This window comes from Dermochelys coriacea, chromosome 26, assembly GCF_009764565.3.
Source record: "Dermochelys coriacea isolate rDerCor1 chromosome 26, rDerCor1.pri.v4, whole genome shotgun sequence".
In the NCBI taxonomy this organism is placed as follows: Eukaryota; Metazoa; Chordata; order Testudines; family Dermochelyidae; genus Dermochelys; species Dermochelys coriacea.
In genome coordinates this window covers 14,146,099-14,170,097 of record NC_050093.1, presented here as the reverse complement: position 1 = coordinate 14,170,097, position 23,999 = coordinate 14,146,099, and the positions used below count along the sequence as shown (strand labels likewise).

The window sequence follows — 23,999 nt, the reverse complement described above, 5'->3', positions numbered from 1 at the left end:
ACCTCTGTTTTACTGGCTGGCTGAGAGTCACGTCTGACTGCGGAGTTGGGGGGCAGGACCCTCTGGCTTCCCCAGGACTCCGCCTGGGCGGACTCGCTGTGGGAAGCGCACAAAGGGGCAGAGGATGCTGAATGCTCCAAGGTCAGACCCAGGAAGGTGGAAGTTGTGTGAGCTTTTTGCCCTGAGGACAGTCTGCTCAGAGAGAGGAGACTTCACCAGAGTCCTGCCTGACTTCATAGGAAGCAGTGCCAGAGCATCGCCCAGGGACTCCGTGACAGTCACCATTAATGATTCTAACTCTGGATATTGTTATCCTAACCCTCTTTGAATCTTTGTCCCAGTGATATCTTGTGGCGGAGAGTTCCACAGTTCACCTATGCATTGTGTGAAAAAGCTTTTCCTTGCAACAGTTTTGGGTTTCCACCTACTAATGTCATTGGAGTCACTGCACCAGCAGCTCTCTGACTCGGGAAGGGCTATTTACATTAGCCGAGGCAGCAGCTCTGTGCCCTGGAGTGGGGTTGTTCTTTCCCTCCTTCGTTGCTCAGGATCCTCGGGGATAAAGGCAGGATGGACAAACTGTCCCTTTGCCCTTGTGTTCTGAGATAGGGAGAATAGATGCCCCCGATCTCCCTCCTCTAGACCAGTCATTACTTTATATGCTTTTATTCTGGCCCCTCTCATTTGCCTCCTCTGTCTTTCCAACCTCTCTTCAGAGGAGAGTTTTTCCAGCTCTTGATCATTCTCATTACCCTTCTCTGAAGCCTGGTTTAATTTGGCAAACCCTTTCTGAGATGAGATGCCCCGTCCTGCACGTGGGAGGCCACCCCATTGATTTCTAACCTCGCTTGCCTAGGCACAGCCTGGTGCACCTTCAGGGGTGGTGTCCACTGAGATGAACACTGTGGCATGTATTGCATTGATTCCACGTTGAGCTCAAGTGGCTCAGGGAGCCCTGCGTCCCCCCCCCCCCCCGCCCCATCACACAGGGGGACTGGATTCCCCCGGCACGCTTCCCTCTCTGTCTTTGTTCGTCAGCCACATGCTTTGCTGCACAAACCTCCATCCAGCTGAGTTTCCATGGATGCCACGGGTCAGGGGATCCGGGTGTTTCCCATTGCAAGCCCCTCTCCCACCCTCTTCTCGGTCCCTCACCCCGAGGCAGCTTTTCCAGCCCACACATTGTTCTTGCGCTTCTGCATTGGACCCTTTCCAGTTTCTCAGCATCCTTTTGGAAGCCTGGAGCCCAGAGCTGGAGACCGCGTTCCGGCAACGGTCTTACTGACGCGATGCACGGTGGTAGTTCGACTCCTACACCTTAGTCCCGTTTCTCTAGCTGACGATCACCTTAAGCTCTTAGCAACCGCGCTGCCCTGGGAGCTCGTGTTTAGTTGTTTGTCTACCCTGACCCCCAAGACCTTGTCAGAGACGCTGCTTTCTAGAATCAGCTCCCCCCCCACCCCCATCCAGCAAGCGTGACCTGCATTCTTTGTTCCTTGATGGATGGCCCTGCATTACAACGCACAATGGTCGAGTCTAGCTTTCTAAGCTCTGTAGAACTGACTTTTGCCCTCATTTTTTACCCCCGGTTCCCCGTGTTTGTGTCACCTGTCAAATTGACCAGCAACAAGGCTACATTTTCTTCCAGGTCACTGGTAAAGATATTGAATAGTGTTGGGCCCCTCTAGAAATGCCCCTGTGGGATGGTGATCGCCTGTTCACAGGCTCTTTGGGAGATCTATCAGTTAGCCAGTTTCTAGTCTACCGTGGTGAATTGATTGCGTACGTTTTTAAAATCAGAATGTCATGCAGTGCTAGGGGCAAGGAGGGCATTAACCGTTAAGGTGCGAGTTCACACACAAGATGACGACAAAACCCTAACGCTACCCCATAGAGATGGCAATAAGAACATTACAGTACCTAGCCTTTCGTTTACAAATGGAGCCATTGTCTCTGGATCCACCACAATTTCGCATCTGGACTCCTAGTTAGACAGCTTTGTAGGTCCCTTGCCATGTGTCAGCGCTAATACACGGAGCAGCTGCTGCCAGTTTACAGAGATCACGCTACCGCCTTTTTCCCTGCTGCCCAGATGCAATTAATGAGGCCAACGTTGCGTCGGGCAGTGTGCTTCTTTCACTTGAAGCCACTCTCTCTCCCTCCCAACAGGGTGATCCTCCGAGGGCACAGAATCATAGAATATCAGGGTTGGAAGGGACCTCAGGAGGTCATCTAGTCCAACCCCCTGCTCAAAGCAGGACCAATCCCCAATTTTTGCCCCATATCCCTAAATGGCCCCCTCAAGGATTGAACTCACAACCCTGGGTTTAGCAAGCCAATGCTCAAACCACTGAGCTATCCCTCCCCCCAGAGTGAAGGCCGGCTTGCCATGCTGGGGGAAACCTCCCTGGCAGGTGTCAAGTTGGGGAAGGCTTTTCCAGATTACTGGGGAGATGTGGGAAGGCTTGAACTGACTGAGAATTTTGGGGGTGTCTAAGGGTGAGTCTGGGGTGATGTGGCCCCACGTCTTGGTGGTATAGGGGACCCAGCTGGGTGGCAGAGGTGGTAAGGGAATCAAGTTGGTCTGTAGGGAGATCTCCGATGTTTGGGGCATGTTAGCTGAAGAGACACTCTCCAGTGGTTGGACGCTGATGTTAGGAAAATTCAAACTGGAAACAAGAGACAACTTCTGAAGTGGGGGGCAAGTAGCCACTCCAAACAATCCTCAAGGGGAGGGATGGGGCGGACTCTCCGCCACACCGGCTCTTCACAGAGAGAGCGGATGTCTTTCTAAACGCCACATGCTCATAAGGGGTTACTCTGGCTAGCATCAATCCCCCGGCAGGGGAGAAGAAATCCCAATACCGCAGGGCTCACTGGCGGAGGTTCTCTGGCTTGTGCGATGCAGGAGGTCAGACTATATGGTCACGATGGGCCCTCTGGCCTTGAAATCCATCCGTCCATGACCCTGGGCCCGCCTGAAAGCCCTCTCCCACGTGAGCTCCCTGGCGGCCTTGGGTGGACAAGAGGGGGCTTAGGCAGCCTTCACTGCTGATGTAGCTTGGCTTCTGATACCCTTTCCCCCTTCCCCGCCAATCTGCTTGCTGTATTAAAGCCCATGCCCTTTGGCCCCGTCCTGCTCTCGGGACGGGAGGCTTGGGCTCTGGTCGGGATGCTTGGTGGCCCTTGATAAGCAGGATAGGGGATGTGTGCCCCTCTTTGCCCCCAGCTCGCCAGGGCTTGCTGAGCATGTGGAATTGCTGCATCAGGTGATTACATTAATGCGGCTTGTTCTCTGTTCCGTCTCCAGACCATCAGAAGTTGGAGCGCGAAGCCCGGATTTGCCGTCTCCTGAAGCATTCCAACATCGGTGAGTGCCTGCCGCGGGGAGGGGATGGGGAGTGCTTGCCGCGGGGCGGGGGAGGGTGACAACCCCCCTAGGAGGGCCAAAGGAGGGGATGGAGGAAGGATGCCTCTCCCCAGGATTTTGGTTAACCCAAAACGACCTGAATTTGACCCAGTTTTGCTCATAGTATTGGCACGCCCAAAAATGCATCTTCCGGTGAATGTACTGTTTGCCCCAAAAATGTCACCCAGCTCTAGCCAGATAGGGTAGAAATAGCAGGCCGTGCAGACATGTCCTTGGGATGCTGGGGGTGGGGGGGATGTCTCTCATTCCCAGAATGCCACTGTGCATGTCGCTCACCACCCTGCCCTCTCCAAAGGCCCAGCCTAGCCGGGGTTTCAGACCTGCTGCCCCAGCCGCCGGCCTCAGCCATTCGGGATCCTCCCCATCTACCAGAGCTCAGCTGGAGCATTGCGTGCCTGGGACCCTGGCCAGACCTCGCCCGTGCACCCTGGGCAGTCCTTACCCCAGCCACACTCGAACCCAGTGCAGAGAGAGGGGCCACTGAGCCGATGCAAATGGCAGGAGCCCTTTGGCAGCCCCTCTGGCTCAGGGCCTGGGTTTTAGAGCATCAGCAGAAGGGGAGGTGTGCAGGTGGCTGGTCTGGTGGAGCGCGTTGAGACCAGAGGAAGCATGCGGGAGCCGCCCGGCGCCAGGAGAAAGATCTTGCAGGCTGCACCAGTGCTTGCCGCATGCCAGTTTCTTGCTCGTTTCAAGACATCGGCTCAAATGCAGAGAAGCTGCTGACGGGGACGCAACCGAGGCTGACCCCGAACAGCCAGGCTGCCCTCCTGCAACACAGCATCCCCATGTCCAGCCTCCGCCCTGCATGGGGCGTGATCCAAGCTCCCTGGGGAGCCATTGCAGCGTGGGGGTGCAGATCCAGGGCCCAGCACGGCGCTGCATTGCTCATGGCCAAGTTAACAGCCCTATGGAAGACGGCCACAAGCCCACGCCTGCCCCCAGCTGCTGCTGACAAGGGGGTGATTAAAACAGGAGGTTTTAACCAGCAGAGTACTGGGCAGTTCTTTCCTCCCATGCAAGTGGCCAATTCAAACTTCACCCCCCCCACCCCACCCCCAGCACCAGCGCGCTGTGGTGATGCCACTTATTTGCATCAGTTCTTGTTCTTCTTCTTTTTTTTTAGTTTTCCTCTGGTCCCCCCCCCCCATTTTGAAGTACATCAGTTGCTATGGAAACTGTGTCTTCACAGCCACCTTCTAGGTGGAGATAGCCACAAGTGCAGGAGAAAATCAGTTTATATAATGGGCTGAAACTGACCCTGGGAGACGTGGGAATGCGAATGGTGGGCACGGGGGGTGGGGGCGGGGGTGAGACAGACACACACCAGCTCAGCTAAGGGTACACCACAAATGTTTGTGTCCTGGAACAAATGTTTGGGGAGCATCTAGACTGGCCTTCACCTAGACTTTAAGGCCAGAAGGGACCATCGCGATCCTCTAGTCAAATCTCCTGCAGGCCGCAGGGCACAGAACCTTGCCCACCCACCCCGTAACAGACCCCGAACCTCTGGCTGAGTCAATGATGTTCTCAATTCATGATTTCAAGTGACAGAGAGTCCGCCATTTCCACTAGTTTAACCCTGCAAGTGGCCTGTGCCCCATGCTACAGAGAAAGGCGATTCCCCCACAGGGTCTCTCTGGCAGTCTGAGCTGGAGGAAATTCCTTCCCGACCCCAAATCTGGTGATCAGTTAGACCCTGAGCAAGTGGGCAGGACCCACTAGCCAGACACCTGGGAAAAAATTCACTGTAGTAACTCAGGGCCCTCCCCATCCAGGGTCCCGTCTCCAGCCATTGTGTTAATCACCCTGAGTTAGCTGGCTATCTCAAGTCAGTAAAAAACATCAGTGTAGACAAGCACCTAAGGGCAAAGAGACGCAATAAAGCCTTCCTTATGAAGCCCTCAACACCGGCCTGTGTACAATATGCCCATTCAGGGTTGGAGGTGTCTTACATTCCCTTAATAGCCACGTGAGGGCCTAGGAAGTTAGGGCATCACCACATGTAAGTTGCAGCACCAAGCCTAAGCGCTATTCATTGTATTTCTGGCAGCTGGAACAGCCCTGGATCCAGATCTGCCTTTCTCACTAGGGACCCTTTCCACTCATCTGCAGAACCTTTGCCATGTTGTAGTTATTGCAAAAACCATTCCCATCCCACCTGATCTTCAATTAACCACATTCTAACATGAAATAGCCCTGAGGCTGGACAAGTTGAAAATACAAGGGCTCCAAGTAGCCAAAACATCTTCCCTCAGACTGGAGTCGCTTCCCTTTCCTCCAGAGGAATCGGATTGCTTTTGTTTGGCAGTGGAAGAGTCCCGCTTCTTCCCTGGCCCCAAGCTCTTTGTCAAACCCTTCCTGGTCTGATGGCATCACAAAGGGGCCGGGGAAAGGGGCCCCGTTGAAGTCACTGATCAGGAAAGCCGATTTCGGAGCGCTCCAGCCTCTGCAGGGAGGTATCTGAGCTCCTCTTCAGCCAGCTCTGGAGAGCCCCCGCAGTGCCAGTTACAGGCTCTCACCACTGCCAAGCCCACTGTGTCAGTGCGTTAGCTTTGAGACGCATGTGCTAGCTTTAGCACACGCTGCTCGTGTTTCTAACCGGATGCTTCCCCCATTTGTTCCTTTCCCTGGTTTCTCCTGGTTCCGTCTCCCTGGATCTCATCGAGAGCCTGATTCTGGGCTTAGATTTTTAGGCGCTGAATTGAATTGGGATCTGAATCGCACAGGCCTGAGGTTCTAAAGGCAGGAAAAGTGGTTTGCAAAGAAACCGAGAAGTTGCCAGTGGAAACGGATTGTCTGGAATGAGCCTCTCCCTGGGCATCTGTACTCCGGGGCCAGCTGCATCTGTTCTGTTTCTTTTCCCCGGCCCCCTTTTTGCCATCGCTGCCCCAATCCCCCGCTCAGCCTCTCTTCCCGAGCTTGCCCTGCTCCTGTGTGTACAGTTAGTTGTGGTTCTCAGTCCAGTTCCTAAGGGGTTGGGCATCCACCTCTCCACACCACCCCAGCAATGGGGCACTAGCCTGCACCCCATCTTTGGGAAGCGTGGCTGCCTGCACCCCGTCCATCCTGCAGCCCTGCCCGCAGAGATGAGCTCGGCAAGGCTGCGTGGTGGAGCCATAAGGAAGCTGCAGCTAGTGTAAGGTGGCTGCTTTGCTTCTTGAGCAGGTCGTGGGCAGAGGTTGTCGAAGACCCTGTGCTCTGAGATGGGCACCGGCTGCTGCTTGGCTTCTGGGGGGGAGCAAACGGGGTCTCTGGTGGGGCATCTGCCTGGGGGATGTCTCTGGAGTGCCACTGTAGGTAGGATCAGTGGAGGCGCTGGAGGCTGGGGAAGGACCTCACTCCACCAGAGCCTGGATTTGCTAAGCTTTCGGACCCATGGCAAAGCACATCTTCTCTTGGGCTGTGGCTCGGGCTGGAGCTGGTACCGAGGGCGGTGATCCACCTAGGCCGCCTGCCCCTAGCAGATAGATCCTTTGTCCTCTATGTACCATAATGCACCATATGCCCTAGCGCTGAGATATGCCATTGATACTGAATTGCCAGCCTTGGGGCCCCAGGTCTTGGTAACTTCCAGATCTGGGCTTGGTGAAGAACCATCCCTGGAGAAGATATTGGCAATGCCCTCTTTGTCCTTGGGGCAGGGAATGGGGGTCAATGATGGCTGGGCAGACTAGAGGCTGAAATCCCCTCTCCACTCCAGGGCAGTTCTCCCGTTATGGCAGGGGGCAGCACTCTCCGAGCTGAGCTCCAGCCTCGGGACTGTCCCTCCATTCCTGTGCCCTAAGGGAACTAAGATTCCCCAGGACTGCCCAAGCATCACCACGGATTCCTGGGCCCGGCTGCTAGTGCCCGATTCCAGAGGGGAGTCCTGGCAGCTCTGTGAGCCTCTGGAAACGTGTCTCGTGGGAGGCATCATCCCGCAACCGAGTGGGAGGCTGGTCCCCAGGGCTCCATTCGGGCACCTGTTCCTCGAGCAAGGCAACAGCTGACGCTTCCCTGGGGCCTGATGTCTCCTCTGTGCTCCATTGCAGTTCGTCTCCACGACAGCATCTCCGAGGAGGGCTTCCACTACCTCATCTTTGATCTGTAAGTAGCTAAAGCGCCTTCCTGGGGGTGGGGGGTTCTGGGGCACGCGGCTCTTAATTCGCCCGCAGAACCAGCCGTAGCGTCGTCCATTTGCTGTAACAGGGAATTCAGGACAGCCGTGTCTGGCTGTGTTTTTCCAAGGGTTTGAATTCAGTTCTAGCATAGCTGCACTGAAGCAGCTGTCAGGGCGGGGACTGGTGTGAGGGTGAGATGGGGGTGGGGGCCGGCTATGGCATAGGCTGGAAGGGGCTGGGGAGCTTTTGCCCCTCTGGGCAGGAAGGAGAATCCCGTCTCTTCCCCCCCGAGGAGGTTCGTCTTTCTCTCTGCTTCTCCTCCTGGGCTGGGGAGGGAAGTTACTGTTCCGATTTACATTGTTGGAGCTCCTACTCCTGGACCAGGACCTCGTCGGGCTAGGCTTGGTCTTAGGAGCTTCCAAGTCTAAGACCAGGGACAGCTGGTGGATACAGGCAGATGGGAGAGTACATGGAAGCGATAAGGAAGGCTACGATTTTGTCACGGAGGTCGCGGTAGTCACAGAATCTGTGACTTCCAAAGACCTTCGTGACTCCGGCCCCAGCAGCTGGGAGCTCCCAGGTCCCACCACCTCCCGCAGCAGCAGGGAGCTGTGAGGTACCCCACAGCTCCCAGCCATCTCAGGCAGGGGGGTACCCTGCAGCTCCCGGCCTCTGCCGGGACCCCGGCAGCTTCCGGGCCGCTGCTGCAGGGCAGGGGGACCCCGGTAGCTCCTGATGCTGCAGAGGGTGGGGCAGGGGGACCCTGCAGCTCTCCACCGCTGGGGAGGGGGCAGGGGGACCCTGGAGCTCTGAGTCCCCAAGGTGGTGGGGGGCCCCAGAGCTCCCAGCCACCCTGCAGCTGCCCAGTCCTTTCCCATGTTATCATGGATATTTTTAGTAAAAATCAGGGACAGGGCTTCCGTGAATTTTCCGTGACCTGCCCCCGACTTTTACTAAAAATATCCATGACAAACCTTCGCCTTAGTGATGAGACAGTATTGGTCAGCCGGGCAGGCGGGGTCTCCCACGCTGGGGACGCGTTCGCCGGGAGGCCTACCGAAATCGAGTTTTAAGGAGGGATCGGAAGGTGGACAAGGAGGTGGCTCTGGGGCTGTTTCAGGGGAGCATCTCCCAGGCGGGAGGGGCAGCTGGAGAGAAATGTGTGTATGAAATGTAACAAGGGGGCTGGCATGACTGGCAGGGCAGAGGCAGGGTGGGGAGAGGCCGGGCAGGGCCTTGAAAGTAGCTTGTCTGATGCACAGGCCTGGCCCCTGGCAGGAAGGGCGAGTGGAGCCTAGCCGGATGACCACGCTTCTTTGTATTGCAGTCGTGCCCATGGGTGCCAGTCAGGATCGGACACAGGAGTCTCTATCCGGAGCAGCCCTGGCCCCTGGTTGCTCGGAGGAGGCCGGGGCTGAGGCCAGGCGTGGAGCACGGGCTGCACTGCCTCTCCCACCGCTGGTGCCAAGGCAGGCGACCAGCACGAGGCGGTTAGGCCTGGCACCTCGGCTCCGGGGAGCCCTGGGGCCCGGTGCTTTGTGCCGGGATGGTGCGGCGCATCTGGGGGGTGGCGGAGACCCGGTGTGCTGTGCTCAGCTGCCTCTCGCTTCGTTCCAGATATAGCAGCTGGTGAGCTCATCGCACGGTGCCTCTGACAGCGCCAGGGAAGCAGCGGGTTATATTTAGCTCTCCTCTGAGTCACGGCAGCTCCAGGTTCCCTGTGCTGGACTCGCACCGACCTTGGCGCGTCCCCAGCCTGCAGCAGGAGGGGAATCAAGAGACACGGGGTTTGCCCCGGGCCACTTGGCACTGGGGGCTGAGCTCCCCCCAGTCACCTGCTCCCCCCATGCCGTAGGGCCGGGACATGAACTCTGCACCTCCACTGCCAGCCAGGGGTTGGAGGAAAGTGAAATGGGAGGGCTGGGGAGGGCTTGCCCTGAGCTAAGGAGGAGGGGGAACGGCGCTCCCCCCCCAGTACTGCGTCCCCTGCTAATACACAGTCAGCACCGTGTCACCGCTCAGCCGGAGCAGAGCTCGCTCCTCCTCCCCGCCTTGGCCAGGCCTGGGGTAGCCGGGAACTATCTCCACAGCCAGCGCCCTGCCCGGCCCCCCACAGCGCCCCCTGCTGGGAGAGGCTGGAGTAGCCGGGAGCTCTCCCCATTGCCAGCGTCCTGCCTGGCCCCCCACAGCGCCCCCTGCTGGGAGAGGCTGGAGTAGCCAGGAGCTCCCCCCACTGCCAGCGTCCTGCCCTGCCCTCCACAGCGCCCCCTGCTGGGAGAGGCTGGAGTAGCCGGGAGCTCCCCCCACAGCCAGCGCCCTGCCCTGCCCCCCCACAGCGCCCCCTGCTGGGAGAGGCCGGGGCTGGAATAGCCGGGAGCTCCCCCCACAGCCAGCGCCCCTGCCCTGCCCCCCCCACAGCGCCCCCTGCTGGGAGAGGCTGGAGTAGCCGGGAGCTCTCCCCACTGCCAGCATCCTGCCCCGCCCCCCACAGCGCCCCCTGCTGGGAGAAGCCAGAACGGTCCCCGTGATCACACTCTTGTGTTGATTTTTGCCATCCGTTCCATTCAGGAGCGTCGGCTCTTTCAGCCCCTCCTGGCCTGCCACGGCTGTGGACTGAATTTGCGTTGGCTTCCACAGGGGTTTGATTATGAGACAGACCAAAGTGCCCACAAGCCCAGCTGGCGTCGCCATCAGCGGGCAGGTGCCTGGCCTCCTCGGGAACCCAGCCTGCAAGCTGCCCTGCCCCTCCTCCTGTCCGCACGAGGCCCGTGGAAAGTCACACCACAAGAGGGAGGGGGAGACGCACCTGGGGGGACGTCGGGGTGCAGACGGGTGCCTGCAGTTCTGTGGTGCAGAGACGTGGGGAGAGATGGCGGAGAAACATGGAGTTGTCTCCCTTCCTGCCACGTGGGAGTTGAGCTCCCTCACGCTGGGGCGGGCGATGAGGCGGGTGGCCGGCTGCCACGTGGGCAGAGTGGAGACGGGCCTAGGCAGGCAGCAGAAGAGTGCCAGGAAAAGCAGGGCTTGGCGATCGGAGAGGAGCGAAGAGGGATGGGGGGAGTCCAGCGTCCCTTGAAGGGAGGGTGTCCTGGCACTGGGACCTCAGCCAGCCAGAGGGGACTTGAGCCGTGGCAGAGACTGGGGTGGCGTGGGGCTCCGTGGGCATCACCAGAGGGGACTTGACTCCTCTTAGCTGCAAGGAGCTTGCTTTGATCAGGCTCCACCCCCATTGCCCAGCCCTTGCCCTGTGGCCCCCACACCTGGCATGCCCCTGGTCCAGGCTGATTATTCTCCCTATAAACACCCCAGGGTAGGGGGAGAGTCACTGGAGCTACAGGCCAACGGGACTGGACTCGGTGCCCCAGGATTCCCTTGCTGCCTAACATCCTATGGCCGTGTCCCTGGGCTTCAAGCCGCCCGCACCGAGGGGCTTCCCAGTCGGCGTCGGGGCTGGGGAGCATGGCGGCTGCAGAACCGCTGCTGTTGGGAATGCCGGGGCTCTGGGCGCGTGTGCCATGCAGCCCGCGCTCTTTGCCTTGGTCGTGCTGGTGAGCCGGGGGTGTGCTCTCTGGGAGAGCAGAGGGAGCAGCTCACCTGGGCCTGGCTGGCCAGCTGCGGGTGGAGCTGTGGCCTGCTCTGGTTCTCCAGTGCCGGGCTGGCACCATTCAGCAGGTGCCCCGCAAGGGGTTTGGGTGGGAGCCGGGCACTGGGGCCTGGGCACTGGGAGGGTGAACTCTGCCGCTCTGTGTTTCAGGGTCACTGGTGGGGAGCTCTTCGAAGACATCGTGGCCCGGGAATATTACAGTGAGGCCGATGCCAGGTGAGTGGCAACTTCCCACCCCCCATATCCCCTCTGCCCTTCTCCCCATCAACATTAACCCATTCATGACCTGGGCAGGGGGGGGGGAACCCAGAGGTATCGCCAGGTGATAGCCAAGTGCCTATGCCTTTGGCACCATTGTGCCATGTGTCCTGCTGGTCACATCCAGCACTGGGTCCCTCTGCTGCGGTTCAGTTCCAGGGGCCCCCAGCCAGCCTGGGCCTGAAAACAAATGTCTACCCCATGCTCCCTGAGGAGGAGAGTGGCGGCAACTTTCCCTCCGGGGCCCAGCTGGCTTCTGGGGCGCAGCCAGAGAGGCTGAAGGGTGGTGGGACCCAGGGGGGTTCGTGCTTTCCCCTCTGGGTCGTCAGTGGGACGAGTCTGGTCTTAGCCTAGTCCCTTAGGGAGCACTCGCAAAGCCACCGCACAGCCGGGCACGGTTGCCAGCCATGCACCGCGGGCCAGGGCTGCTGTAGGGTGGGGCGGAGGTGCATTGGCACAGCAGTGGCGGGGGGGACGACGTTCTGGATCAGAACCGAGGGGCTTTGGCTGGGGAAGAGGGCTCAGGACCGGACGAACTGCTGGAGAGGCTCTGGCAGAGCTGTGGGGCAGGGCCAGGAGCGGGGCGGGATGTAGGGGCGCTCAGAGTGGGCAGGGGAGCACCGAGCTGCAGGACCGGAGTAGGGGTCTGTCCCAGAGAGGGAAGGGTGCAGCGTCCCTCCCTCTGGCCCCAGCTTGGCTGTCGGGCCCCAGCAACTGGGAGGCCACTGACCCTCCCACAAGCAGCTGGAGTCCGTGGGGCTTGCCTCAGCCATCGGGGAGCAGCGGGCACAGAGCAGCAACCTGGTAGGGAGCGCGGGGGACTGGGAACAAACTGCAGGGACAGGGCGCATCTGAGGGCAGCCGGCAGGGTTTGGGGGGCCTTGCTGACAGGGGCCTGAGCGGTGGGTTCCCCGCAGGGCCAGAGGCATAGGCGTCTGGTGACTGGTCACGCGTGGGCTTGTCCGGTGACGTGCCCGTTCCTGGTCCCGTCCGACTGGAGCACGCTGGCCCCCTGCCGCCGTGTGCTGGGCCCCCAGTATCTCGCTGTTTGCTGCTTGTCGTCCCCCCAGCCCCCTTGTGAACAGGCAGGTGGGGGGGCCACCGGGACTGTGCCAGAGGAGGCCAGACGCCCGTCACGCTTCTCAGGCTCAAATGGGTTCCCAGCCCCTGGGACCTGGCCAAGCTGGGCTCTAGCTAATGACCTCACACGCCGCCCCGTCTAGGCTCTGCTGGGGAGACCCGGGCTCATGGCCCCTCCTCATGCAGCTTCATTGCCATCCCGGGTGTCTGATGCTTTCCCCAGGATGGGGGGTAGCCTAGGATAGCGGGCGGGCAACAGATCAGGATTGAGGGGCTGTGGCAGAGTTATAAGTGTGGGGAGCCCAGGGCTGGGACAGCAGGGAGCTGTGGGTCAGGATTGAGGGGCAGCAGCCAAACTCTGTGTGGGGAGAACCCAGGGCTGGGCTAATGGGGTGGGGGCTGGTGGCAGATCCCTCGCCGTGCAGCTCCCGCCTCCCCCATCCCTGGGCTGTCAATGGTGGGAGCCCCCTGCTAGGGCAGCCCGTGTGGGGCAGCCCCGTCGGTTAGATCTCTCCCATGGCATCCGGCTATTCAGGCCTATCCCTGCTGGGTTTGCTGACAGCTGAGGGAGGGGCGACGGGGGACATCCCAGGGGTTTCCAGCTCCCAAGCTCTACCCATTAGTCCCTGCTGCTTCTGTCAAGACTGCTCCTTACGCCAGCGTTCCAGGGGCCCTGCCCTAGACTCGTAGCCCAGCTTGCTTTGCGGGTGGCGGGGGAGGAGGCTCGGAGTTGATTTGTGACCCGGCAGGGCATGGGGGAGCTGCCCCCCAGAGGCCATTTCTGCAGACTCTCTCCCATCACCCCTTGTTCACCAGAGAGCTTCCAACCCTGTGTGAGCCCCTGCCCCGCACCCCTGGGCCTCCCCCTGCCTCAGGGGGCTCCCAGGCTGTATTCTGGCCCTCTGGGCACCAGCCCAAACCCCTGGGGGTGGGGGCCTGCTCCGAGCATCAGGCTGCAGCGAAGGGAGGCAGAATCCAGGCAGGAGTCCCAGTGGCCTCCACCCACTCCCGGTGCTCCCCTGGGGTGCAGCGAGGCCAGGCTGGGATGGAGCCGTGGGACTCTCTCCCTGCGGGGAACCCAGCTCCCCCTAGTGGGCCCACAGATGGGGCCTTCCCCTTTCCATGTCATGGCTGGAGCGGTGCCTTCCCGCGGCTGCGATCCGGAGAGCACCCCCAGATTCCACCCCCCTGCATGCCGAGGGCTCCCCTCCTCTGCCCTGGCCATCGGCGCAGCCCAGTGGAACAGACCGGGAGGCTCTTGGTCCGTATCAAACCAGCCCAATGGGGCATAATGGGCAGTGTCCGCTCCTGAGAGGCCAGGACTGGCACGGGCAGAGCTGAAGCCAGGGTGCCCAGACTGGAATAGCAGGGAGAGCCACTGGGCTGGACTGAGGTACTTGAGCAGAGCTGTGTGGTACCAGTTAGGAATAGCAGCCAGGGCTGTGGGTTGTGGTTGAGGGGCACTGGCCGAGATGGGGAGCCCAGGGCTGGGACAGCAGAGGCTGTGGGTCAGAGTGAGGACACCTTGAACCCGGGGCTCGTCGTCGTTGGTTGGGGGTGGGGGCAGGAGCTGGGTCTAAGTGCTAGGGCTCCGCGCAGGACTTGTGGAGCTGGGATTCCTTTCCCCTTACTTAGCACCCACAGAGCTGGGGGGAGCCGAGGGCTGGGGTAACAGGGGGTTGTGGGGCAGGAGTGAGGGGCACCGGCAGAGTTGGGGGGAGCCAAGGGCTCGGGTAGCAGGAGGTTGTGGGTCAGGAGTGAGGGGCACCGGCAGAGCTGGGGGGAGGCCAGAGCTGGGATAGCAGGGGGTTGTGGGTCAGGAGTGAGGAGCACCGGCAGAGCTGGGGGAGGCCAGAGCTGGGATAGCAGGGGGTTGTGGGTCGGGAGTGAGGGGCACTGGCAGAGCAGGGGGGAGCCTGGGACTGAGCTAGTAGGGGGTTGTGGAGAGAGCTGCTGTTTGCAGGGGGGGCGGGGCAGCCCCAGCCCGCACGACCCCTGACTAGATAGTGGGGTCACCCTGCCAGGTCATCAGTTCCCAGAGCCCCCCAGACGGTGACCCTCCTTCCACAGCACCTGCAGCCTGTTCTCTGCTCTGCGCTCGATCTGGGGCCACGTAGCCGGACTCAGCCCTGCTAGCTGGGGGCTCTGCTCACCCGCTCTGCCCTCCGCACCTTGGGTCCCAACTGTCCTCTCAGGGGGCTGCCCCCTCTCTGCCGGCGCCCCTCCCTCCGGCCCTGGCAGCATGCAGTTCCTGGTGCCATTAATAGCCATCCCCGCACCCCTTGTGATAACCCCCTGTGGTCTCTGAGCTTTCACAACATTGTTTCTCTCTCTCCTTCTCTCGTCCCCCCATCTCCACCCTGTCTCCCCGTCCCTCTTTGTCTGTCCATCTGTCCCTCTGGACCCCCCTGCCCCCCGTTCCCTCTACCTGCTTATCCCACCTCTGGAATTTGTTCCCCCTCATGCATTATTTCGGTTTCCTTCTGTCCATTTGATCGTCTCTCTCATGGCTTTCCTATCTCCCCCCCCCCGGCCCCCGCTCCTCATCGGGACCCTGCCCTGCCCGTCTCCTGTGTCTGCCCCCTCTCCCGCCCCTCCCTGACCCACTTTCTCTCTCCTTTCCTCCCCGTTTTGTTTTGCAGTCACTGTATCCATCAGCTATTAGAAAGCGTAACTTACATTCACCACTATGCCATTGTGCACAGGGACTTGAAGGTCAGTATATGCCTTTCGCCCTCTCCTGGTGTCGGGCTGGGGGTGCTGGCACCACCCAGCGCTCACATACCCCCCCCTTCCCTCCCCGCTAGCTGCTTTTTATTTTTGGGGGGTGGGGAGGGAGACGATATCCAGGGCTGGGGGGGGTTTTAGTTCGATTCTCAGCATGCCCGGCCGAGTCCTTCCTGGGCACGGCGCTGCGGCTGGGCAGGGCAGGCCAGGCAGGTCTGAGGCCCTGGACAGGAGGCAGCGCCCAGATGCAGACGTCCGGCCCCGACTCCAGCACTCGTGGGACCAGACACCATCCCCCCCGCCCCCGACAATAATTTGAAATCTCAACTGGGCGGCTTGATTCGATTCGCATTTCACTGTCTCATCCCCCCCTTGCCCCCCTCCCTCTCTCTCTCTCTCTCTCTCTCTCTCCCCCGCCTCTTTCCCGTCTCTTGTCTTGTTTGCCACCCCACGCCCGCATGGCTGCCTGTCCTGTCTCCCAGCCCCAAGCACCTAGCGGCTGGCTCCGAGGCCAGAGCTCGCCACGCCCTGTCGTGGCCAAGGGGCTGTGGCGGGCACGTTTTCCTTCCAGGCACCTGCTCAGCACGGTCTCCCCAGGCCAGGGACTCCCTGAGTGACGGCAGGAGAGCTTGAACCTGTGGCTTGCTGGTGTTGTTGGGTGCACAAGCTGGGCCTAAGGCCACTCCCCACCCACCGAGATGCTCTGCGCGGATCTGCCCTCTACCCACGTTACTGTCTTATGCCAAAGTGCCCTCTCCAATGCCACCAGGGGATTTCACAGACACCTTCCCCTGGCCCCTTCCCCTCTGAGCTGGGCAGTGATCCCATCTCTCACTGCTCAGCCCCTCTTCCCTTCCGTCCTGGGTGGCCTCCTCGCTCCCTGTGTTGCGGTTTGGAAGAGCCCCCCACCCGCCAGGCAAGGCTGTCCCCTGCTGAGCGAGGTCTTTTGCTGCCAGGACACAGATGCCTGCTCATATGCTGGCTGACACAGCAGGGCTTGAACCAGGGACCTCCAGAGCTACGTGCAGGAGCTGCTATTGTGTGGGCTAAAGAGCCAGGGCACCCTTACTGGGGCAATCCCAGATCCTGCCCCTTTGCAGAGCAGGCCAGGCGCAGGGGATCTATAGCACCCCTGGACCAGTGGGTTATGTCAACACCGTGCCAGGGGATTCCCCGTGGGGCTCCAGAGGGGGCAGCCCCGGGCAGCAGTGTCCTCTCCCCGGGTGGGAGGCGCAGGGATCCCGGCCGTGCGAGTGGGCCCAGGTGGGAGGCGCAGGGATCCCGGCCATGCGAGTGGGCCCGGGTGCGGGGCGCAGGGATCCTGGCCGTGCGAGGGGCCCGGGTGCGGGGCGCAGGGATCCCAGCCGTGCGAGTGGGCCCGGGTGGGGGGCGCAGGGATCCCGTCCGTGCGGATAGGCTGTTGCAGCTCACAGTAAGCATGGGGGGTCTGCACAAACCACCGAGCCAGTGTGTGACTCATAGTCTCTGCTGTCTTCCTGTCTTCTGCACTAACTCACTTACCAGCTCAGTGACCTGAATCGTAGCAGAGGGAAGACCCAGGGCCCTGCAGTCTCTGCCCCTCCCGAGTCCCCCATCCCCCTCGGGGGGAAGGACAGCCTGTCCATGTAAACAGGCGAGATCAGACCATTTAACACTACTTTCCTGCAGAACCCCCAAGCACAGGACCTCCCTTCCCCTCCCCGGGGCCAGGGGCACATGCCCCTCAATGCTGAGGCTATGGGGCTCCGCCCCTCTCCTGAGCTCCAAGTGCCTGACCCCCTGCATCTCCCGTGGCCCCTTCCTTCCCCACCAAATTCACGCTCCAAAAGGAAAAATCAAACTAGCCCCAGAGCAGGTGCCTGTCCAGCTACCAATCCGCTCCGAGCGCCCGGAACAACTTAGCAACTCCGCCGAGAGCCTGGCAACTGGAGCAGCTGCACCAGGAAACCCTCAAAATACTAATGAGCTGGGCCGGAGCCCTCCGCAGTGTGATCCCCACCCGGGGAAGCCGACCGGCCGCGCAGCGATGGCAGCCGGGCAGAGCCTGGCCATGCACTCAGGCCAGCGGGCAGTGGGGCAGACCGTGACTCCCAGAAGGGCAAGGACAGTGCCAGGGATGCTCAATTCGCCCTCCAGAGAGCGGGGCCCTCCCTGTGGAAGGGAGCACCTCATCAACACCAGCAAGTGTCACCAGCCGCAGCGTGAGACTGCTCCAAGCTCCGCTCTCTGACCGGAGAAGGAGCCGGGGCTAGCGGAGCGATGGTTGCAGCTCCCTCTGGACCCCTGAATTCCCAAAGCCGGGCATGGGAGATCTCCCCGAACTCACAGTGTGGTTTCCACCATTCCGACATGGCTTTTTAAAAATCAGTCGTTTCATGCAAAATGCAGCCCCCACTTTGCCTGCCCAGAGCTGCATAAAGAGACAGGGGCAGCCCTGGTGGGCAGCAGAAAGCAGAGGGCAGCCTAGGAGAAAACCCACTCTTCCCCCACTCATTTCGAATGCAGTGGTGTCACACAGCTGGGACCATTCATCCATTCTAAGAACGGGGGCCGCCACATCGCAAACTGGGCCCTGTGCCTCTGATGCCATCTCGGAGGGAGCGGGAGGAGGGTATCTCTGCCAGCGGGTCAGATTTCCCCCACATGCTGGTGGTTTTGTCGCAGCTTTGAGGAAATGCCCTCCTTGGCTTTTATAAACGCAGAACAGTTGGGCCAGGATGCAAGCTCCAGGGCGGAGCTGGTTTCATGCAGATATATAGATTCCAAGGCCACAAGGGACCATTGTGATCATCGTGGATGACACTAAGCTCGGGGAAGAGGTAGATACGCTGGAGGGTAGGGATAGGGTCCAGAGTGACCTAGACAAATTGGACAATTGGGCCAAAAGAAATCTGATGAGGTTCAACAAGGACAAGTGCAGAGTCCTGCTCTTAGGATGGAAGAATCCCATGCACCGCTACAGACTAGGGACCGAATGGCTAAACAGCAGTTCTGCAGAAAAGGACCTGGGGATTACAGTGGATGAGAAGCTGGATATGAGTCAGCAGTGTGCCCTTGCTGCCAAGAAGGCTAACGGCATATTGGGCTGTATTAGTAGGAGCATTGTCAGCAGATTGAGGGAAATGATTATTCCCCTCTATTCAGCACTGGTGAGGCCACATCTGGAGTATTGTGTCCAGTTTGGGGCCCCCCATTACAGAAAGGATGTGGACAAATTGGAGAGATTTCAGAGTAGCAGCTGTGTTAGTCTGTATCCGCAAAAAGAAAAGGAGGACTTGTGGTACCTTAGAGACTAACAAATTTATTTGAGCATAAGCTTTCGTGAGCTACAGCTCACTTCGTCGGATGCATGAAAACATGCATCCGATGAAGTGAGCTGTAGTTCACAGAAGCTTATGCTCACATAAATTGGAGAGTCCAGCGGAGGGCAACTAAAATGATCAGGGGGCTGGGGCACAAGACTTACAAGGAGAGGCTGAGGGAACTGGGGTTATTTGGTGTGCGGAAGAGAAGAGTAAGGGGGGATTTGATAGCAGCCTTCAACTACCTGAAGGGTGGTTCCAAAGAGGATGGAGCTCGGCTGGTCTCAGTGGTAGCAGATGACAGAACAAGGAGCAGTGGGGGAGGTCTAGGTTGGATATTAGGAAACACTATTTCACTAGGAGTTGTGGTGAAGCACTGGAATGGGTTACCTAGGGAGGTGGTGGAATCTCCATCCTTGGAGGTTTTTAAGGCCTGGCTTGACAAAGTCCTGGCTGGGATGATTTAGTTGGTGTTGGTCCTGCTCTGGGCAGGGGGTTGGACTAGAACCTCCCAAGGTCTCTTCCTACCCTGATCTTCTGTGATCATCTGGTCTGAGCTGCTCTAGGGCACAGGCTATGGAACTTCCCCCAGAATAATCCCTAGAGCAGATCTTTTAAAGAAACAGCCAGTCTTGATTCTAAAATTATCAGTGATGGAGAATCCACCACGACTCTTAGGAAATTGTCCCAACAGTTAATTATTCTGACTGTTAAAAACATACATCTTATTTCTAGTCTGACTTTTTCTAGCTTCAAATTCCAGCCATTGGATCATGTTAGACCTTCCTCAGCTAGACTGAAGAGCCTGTTATCAAATATTGGTTCCCCATGTAGGTACTGACAGACTGGGATAAAGTCACCTCTTAACCGACTCTTTCTTGAGCAAAACAGATGGAGTTCCTTGTGTCTCTCACAATCAGGCAGGTTTTCTAATCCTTTACTCATTCGCATGGCTCTTCTCTGCTCCCTCTCCAACTTATCAACATTCTTCTTGAATTGTGGGCACCAGAACTGGGCACTGGATCCCAGCAGCGTTTGTACCAGCGCCAAACACAGAGGTGAAATAACCTCTCTGCTCCTACTCGAGATTCCCTTGTTTATGCATCCCAGGATCGCATTAGCTCTTTTGGCCACAGCATCACTGGACGCTCATGTTCTGCTGATTATCCATCATGCCCCCAAATCTTTTTCAGAGTCACTGCTTCCCAGGATAGAGTCCCCCATCCTGTATGGCCTATATTCTTTGTTCCTAGCTGTGTACATTTACTCATTCTGTTTCCTTTCACCCAGTTTACCAAGCAATCCTGATCCTTCTCGGCCAGTGATTTGTCCTCTTCATTATTTACCACTCCTCCTAATTTTATATCATCTGCAAACTTTATCAGTGATGGTTTTTGTTTTTTTTCCACATCATTGATTAAAAAATGTAAAATAGTGTAGGGTCAAGACCTGATCCCTGCAGGACTGTGCTAGAAACACACCCTCTTGATGACAATTGTCCATTTACAATTACATTTTGTGACTTATCAGTTGGCCAGTTTTGAATCCATTTCATGTATACCATGTTAATTTTAGACTTCTAGTTTTGTAATCAAAATGTCATGCAGTACCAAGTCAAACGCTATACAGTAATAAAATATATTACATCAACGTTATTACCCTCATCAAAAAAAGCCATCAAGTTAGTTTGACATGATTTTTTTCTATAAACCTGTGTTGATTTGCATTATTTACATGATGCTCCTTTAATTCTTTATTAATCGAGTCCTGTATCAGCCACTCCATTATCTTGTCTGGGATCAATGTCAGGCTGACAGGTCTATAATTGCCCAGATGATCCCATTTACCATTTTGAAAAACTGGCACAACATTAGCTTTTTTTCTAGTCTTCTGTAACTTCCCCAGTGCTCCAAGACCTATTGAAAATCAACCTTAATGGTCCGGTGAGCTCCTCAGCCAGCTCTTTTAAAACTCTTGGATGCAAGTTTTCTGAATTTGCTGATTAAAAAATGTCCAACTTCAGTAGCTGTTGTTTAATGTCTTCCTGAGATACCAGTGGAATGGAAAACGTGTTATTATCATCACTATATGATGAGACTACATCATCTATTTTTTCCTCCAAACACAGAACAGAAATATTTATTGAACACTTTTGCCTTTTCTGCGTTTTTAGTGATAATTCTATCATTTCCATCTAGCAATGGACCAATTCCATTGTCAGGATTCTTTTTGTTCCTAATATGTTTTTAAAAACCTTCTTATTGTCATTAACTCTGCTGGCCATAGATGTCTCCTTGTGTCCCTTGGCTTCCCTTATCAATTTTCTACAATTCCTAACTTTTGATTAATATTTATTACTATCAACGTCCCCTTTTTTCCATTTGTTTATATATATATATTGGTTCCTACAATTGATTCTCCTAGGCTTCTCCCAGCCTGATCTTAAAATGTCCCAAGTGAGGGGATGCCCAACCATTCCCAGGGAAGACTCTTCCATGCTAGGAAAAATGTCCTGATTTTCAGCCAGAGTTCATCCCCATACACCTAATTCAAGCCTCTGGCCATCCCTGGACAGTTCCTCCCCATCCTCGCCATGTGCATCCTTTTGTGGGTGTAGATGGCACCCCGTCCCCTGGGTCATCTCTTAACCGGTCAGGGTATTTTTCATTCTTTCCCTCTAAGTCAGTCGCCCTGACTGAGCCCTGTGGATGATGGGTCCATTCCATCAACGTTTGACGTTTGCGCTCTGTGCGCTCTGCGTCTTTCCCCTTGCAGAGGGACACTCTTGGCTTGGCTTGGAAGAGGAGGCTGTGTGAGGGCAGGGTGATAGTTCCATCCCTGCTAGCCCTCAACCTATTTCCCACCATCCACACTCCCCTGCAAGCAGACATCTGAGAAGACAGAAGGGGTCTGCTCTGCGTTCAGAAGTCCAGTGGGTTCCATGTTGGCAAAGCACAGAGACGAGGGCCCCCGGATGAGATTCCCCTGCACCCAGATGTTTCCAATGAGGGGCTCCTCTTTCCAGTGCCATGGGAGAAGAGCCTTTTCTCCAAGAACAGGAACCCACAGCAACAAGGACTTCAAAGGTCACTGGGAATTGGTCCTGGAAGAGAATTGGAAACCAAGGCGGTCAGCAGAGCCATAGGACAGCTAACGGGCCAGACATGAGCTCTGGCAGGAGCATGCAAAAAGGTACAAGCACCCCAAACTCACAAGCTTGAAAGGACAGCGTTTGCTCTGGGGCCACGTGGTGGCGACATCACTATTGGCTCCTGCGGTGCACCTGGACCACCAGGAGCTCAGCCTGGGGCCTGGGGGGTCAGATGCTGAGGGGCGAGGCTTGGCGTGGCTGTTAGGAAAAGGGTTGGCAAGTGGTGCCCTCGTCCAGGGTGAGGTGGTTATCGGGGGGGCAGGCCCGGGGGCCAAAGATCAGAGACAGTGATGGGGGAGGGAAGGTTTTCAGGGCAGATTTTCAGGGGACTCTGAGAGCTCCCCACAAAGGTGTTCTAGCATGAGGAAAGGCCTCGGGGTCGCTCTAGCCTCAGCCTCCCAGTGAGGAAGGTGGCTTGGCTGCTGGACTGGCTCACAGGAGACCCAGGTTCAATTCCTGGCTCCTTCACGCCCTTCCTCTGTGAGTTTGGGCAAAGTCACCCTGTGCCTCAGTTTCCCCTCAGCACAATGGGGATAGCCCTGCCCTGCATCACAAGAGTGTGTGAGCGTCTGCCTCACCCCTAGGTGTGAGGTGCTCAGGGGCTGGTACCTGGCTAGAAGAGGGCACCTTCTGAGAAGGTTAAGGACCAAATGTGGGATGCCCTCCTGGGCGGGACGGGGGGAGGTCCTGTGAGAACATGGCTCCCTGGGGCTGGAGACAAGCCATTCTCAGCATTTCTATAGGGCCTACACAAAACGTGCTTCTGCGCTCCCTTCCTGCTGCCCCTGTAGTCGTGAGCTGAGCTCCAGGTGCTAAGAGAGCGCGAGGTACAGGCCGTGTATTAAAATCTCTTTGCCCCAGTGTCCCCCAGCATGACGGCGTCCAGCCTGGGCTCTCCTCAGTTTCTCACGGGAATACTACACATCAGGGCACTGCTGGGCAGGAAGCGGATCCACGCTGGAATCGCGAGGAGACTTGGGAGCTGAGGCAGGGCGGGCGGGGGCCACGGCTGGTGATCGCTTGTTATTTGGATTGGGCTGGCAGCTCGCAGAGCCCTGGGCTGAGAGACGGGCCCTGCCCTACGTCAGATTAGTGACCCTGGTAGGCTGGCAGGCTCAGCCCAGCCGGGGTAGGAATGGAGCTCAGCTGGGCTGGATCCAGACTGGGCAGGGCTGGTTACTTGCACGGGGGGGGCAGAAATTCAACAGGCCCAAGGTATCGGTTCTACTGTAGCTACCAAGGTGTGTCAGGGCTGGGCAGCCAGGGGAGGAGGTACAGACAGCCAGGCCAGGGCACAGAGGTGCCAGCTGTATCCCTGCTGATCTCCATCCTCTTTCAGGAGGGCACCACGGGGTGGGTCTCCGGTTGGTGGCTTCGTGCCACGTCTGGCACTGCTCCTTCCCTGATGGAATGGGGCTGAAGGGACAGAGACAGCAGGACTTTTCTGGGGAGGGGGGATTTGGGGGTTCCCGGGATGGCACCTCACATCCCCTGCCTGCAGGTCCTCCCCGAGAGCCGGGGGAAGGGCAGTGCCGGAGGCAGGTGGATGGCGGACCCCCTCCACCACCGCCTGACCCTAACGCTCCGGTGCCTTTTGTGTCTTCCCTCCTGGCTCCTGGGCCCCTTTCCCTGGCACAGGGCTGCTCCCCCATCACTGGGCACTTCTTCCCCGACCCCCCACGCCTCCCTGCCCCGTCCCCTGCCCTGGCTCCTCCGGGTCCGCTCAGGGCAGCTCCTTTGCAATTAGAGACCGAGACCGAGAGGGAGTCCGACTCCATTATCTCCATTCTCCTCTTCCTCCTCCTCCTCCTCGTCTTCCTCTTCTCCTCCCGTCCCCCGCGCCCCCCATCATCCTCCCTCTCACCTCCCGCCCCCCACCAGCCTGCCTGGTTGTTACCACTCACCATGAACTAACACGCCCCCTGGTGTTTGCATGCAGTCATTGCATCCAGCAGATCCTGGAGGCTGTTCTCCATTGCCACCAAATGGGGGTCGTCCACAGAGACCTCAAGGTGAGTTTTCTACCCCGCTGCTCTGTCCGTCTGTCCGTCCGTCCACCTTTGTACCTTGTGCATGTTTCTGAGCGAGAACTGGAGAGGTTCAAGCCCCACGCCGCTGCAAGGGCCTGTGGGAAAGGGGCCGACGCAGGGGGCCCAATCAGAAATCAGCTCGGCTCGGCTCAGCCGTGGGGACCCGCCGGCCAGACCCTGCCCAGTGTGTGTGTGGGGGGGGGGACAGAGCGCCCTGTTGGCACCTACAGGCAATTGGGGAGGCTGGGTGGGGGTTGGGGTTTGTCGCCACCCAGAGGCGAAAGCGGGAGCTGCTGCTGTCTAGCCGCCGGCCACGT

General features: G+C 58.2%; 1 protein-coding gene across 9 annotated transcripts in view; it reads left to right on the top strand.

Moving 5' to 3' along the window:
* The window catches only part of CAMK2B (calcium/calmodulin dependent protein kinase II beta), a 144,433-nt gene that overhangs the window by 51,997 nt on the left and 68,437 nt on the right, over positions 1-23,999 (top strand). For 6 of the 9 annotated variants that reach the window (XM_038384708.2, XM_038384710.1, XM_038384715.2 and 3 more), the window contains exons 3-6: positions 3,311-3,370; positions 7,462-7,516; positions 11,285-11,350; positions 23,592-23,664. In XM_038384708.2, coding sequence (XP_038240636.1) covers positions 3,311-3,370; positions 7,462-7,516; positions 11,285-11,350; positions 23,592-23,664 — 254 coding nt within the window. Of the gene's footprint in view, positions 1-3,310; positions 3,371-7,461; positions 7,517-11,284; positions 11,351-15,114; positions 15,188-23,591; positions 23,665-23,999 lie in introns of all 9 variants that reach the window. The other 3 variants (XM_038384714.2, XM_038384712.2, XM_043502964.1) reach the window with 1 other exon arrangement.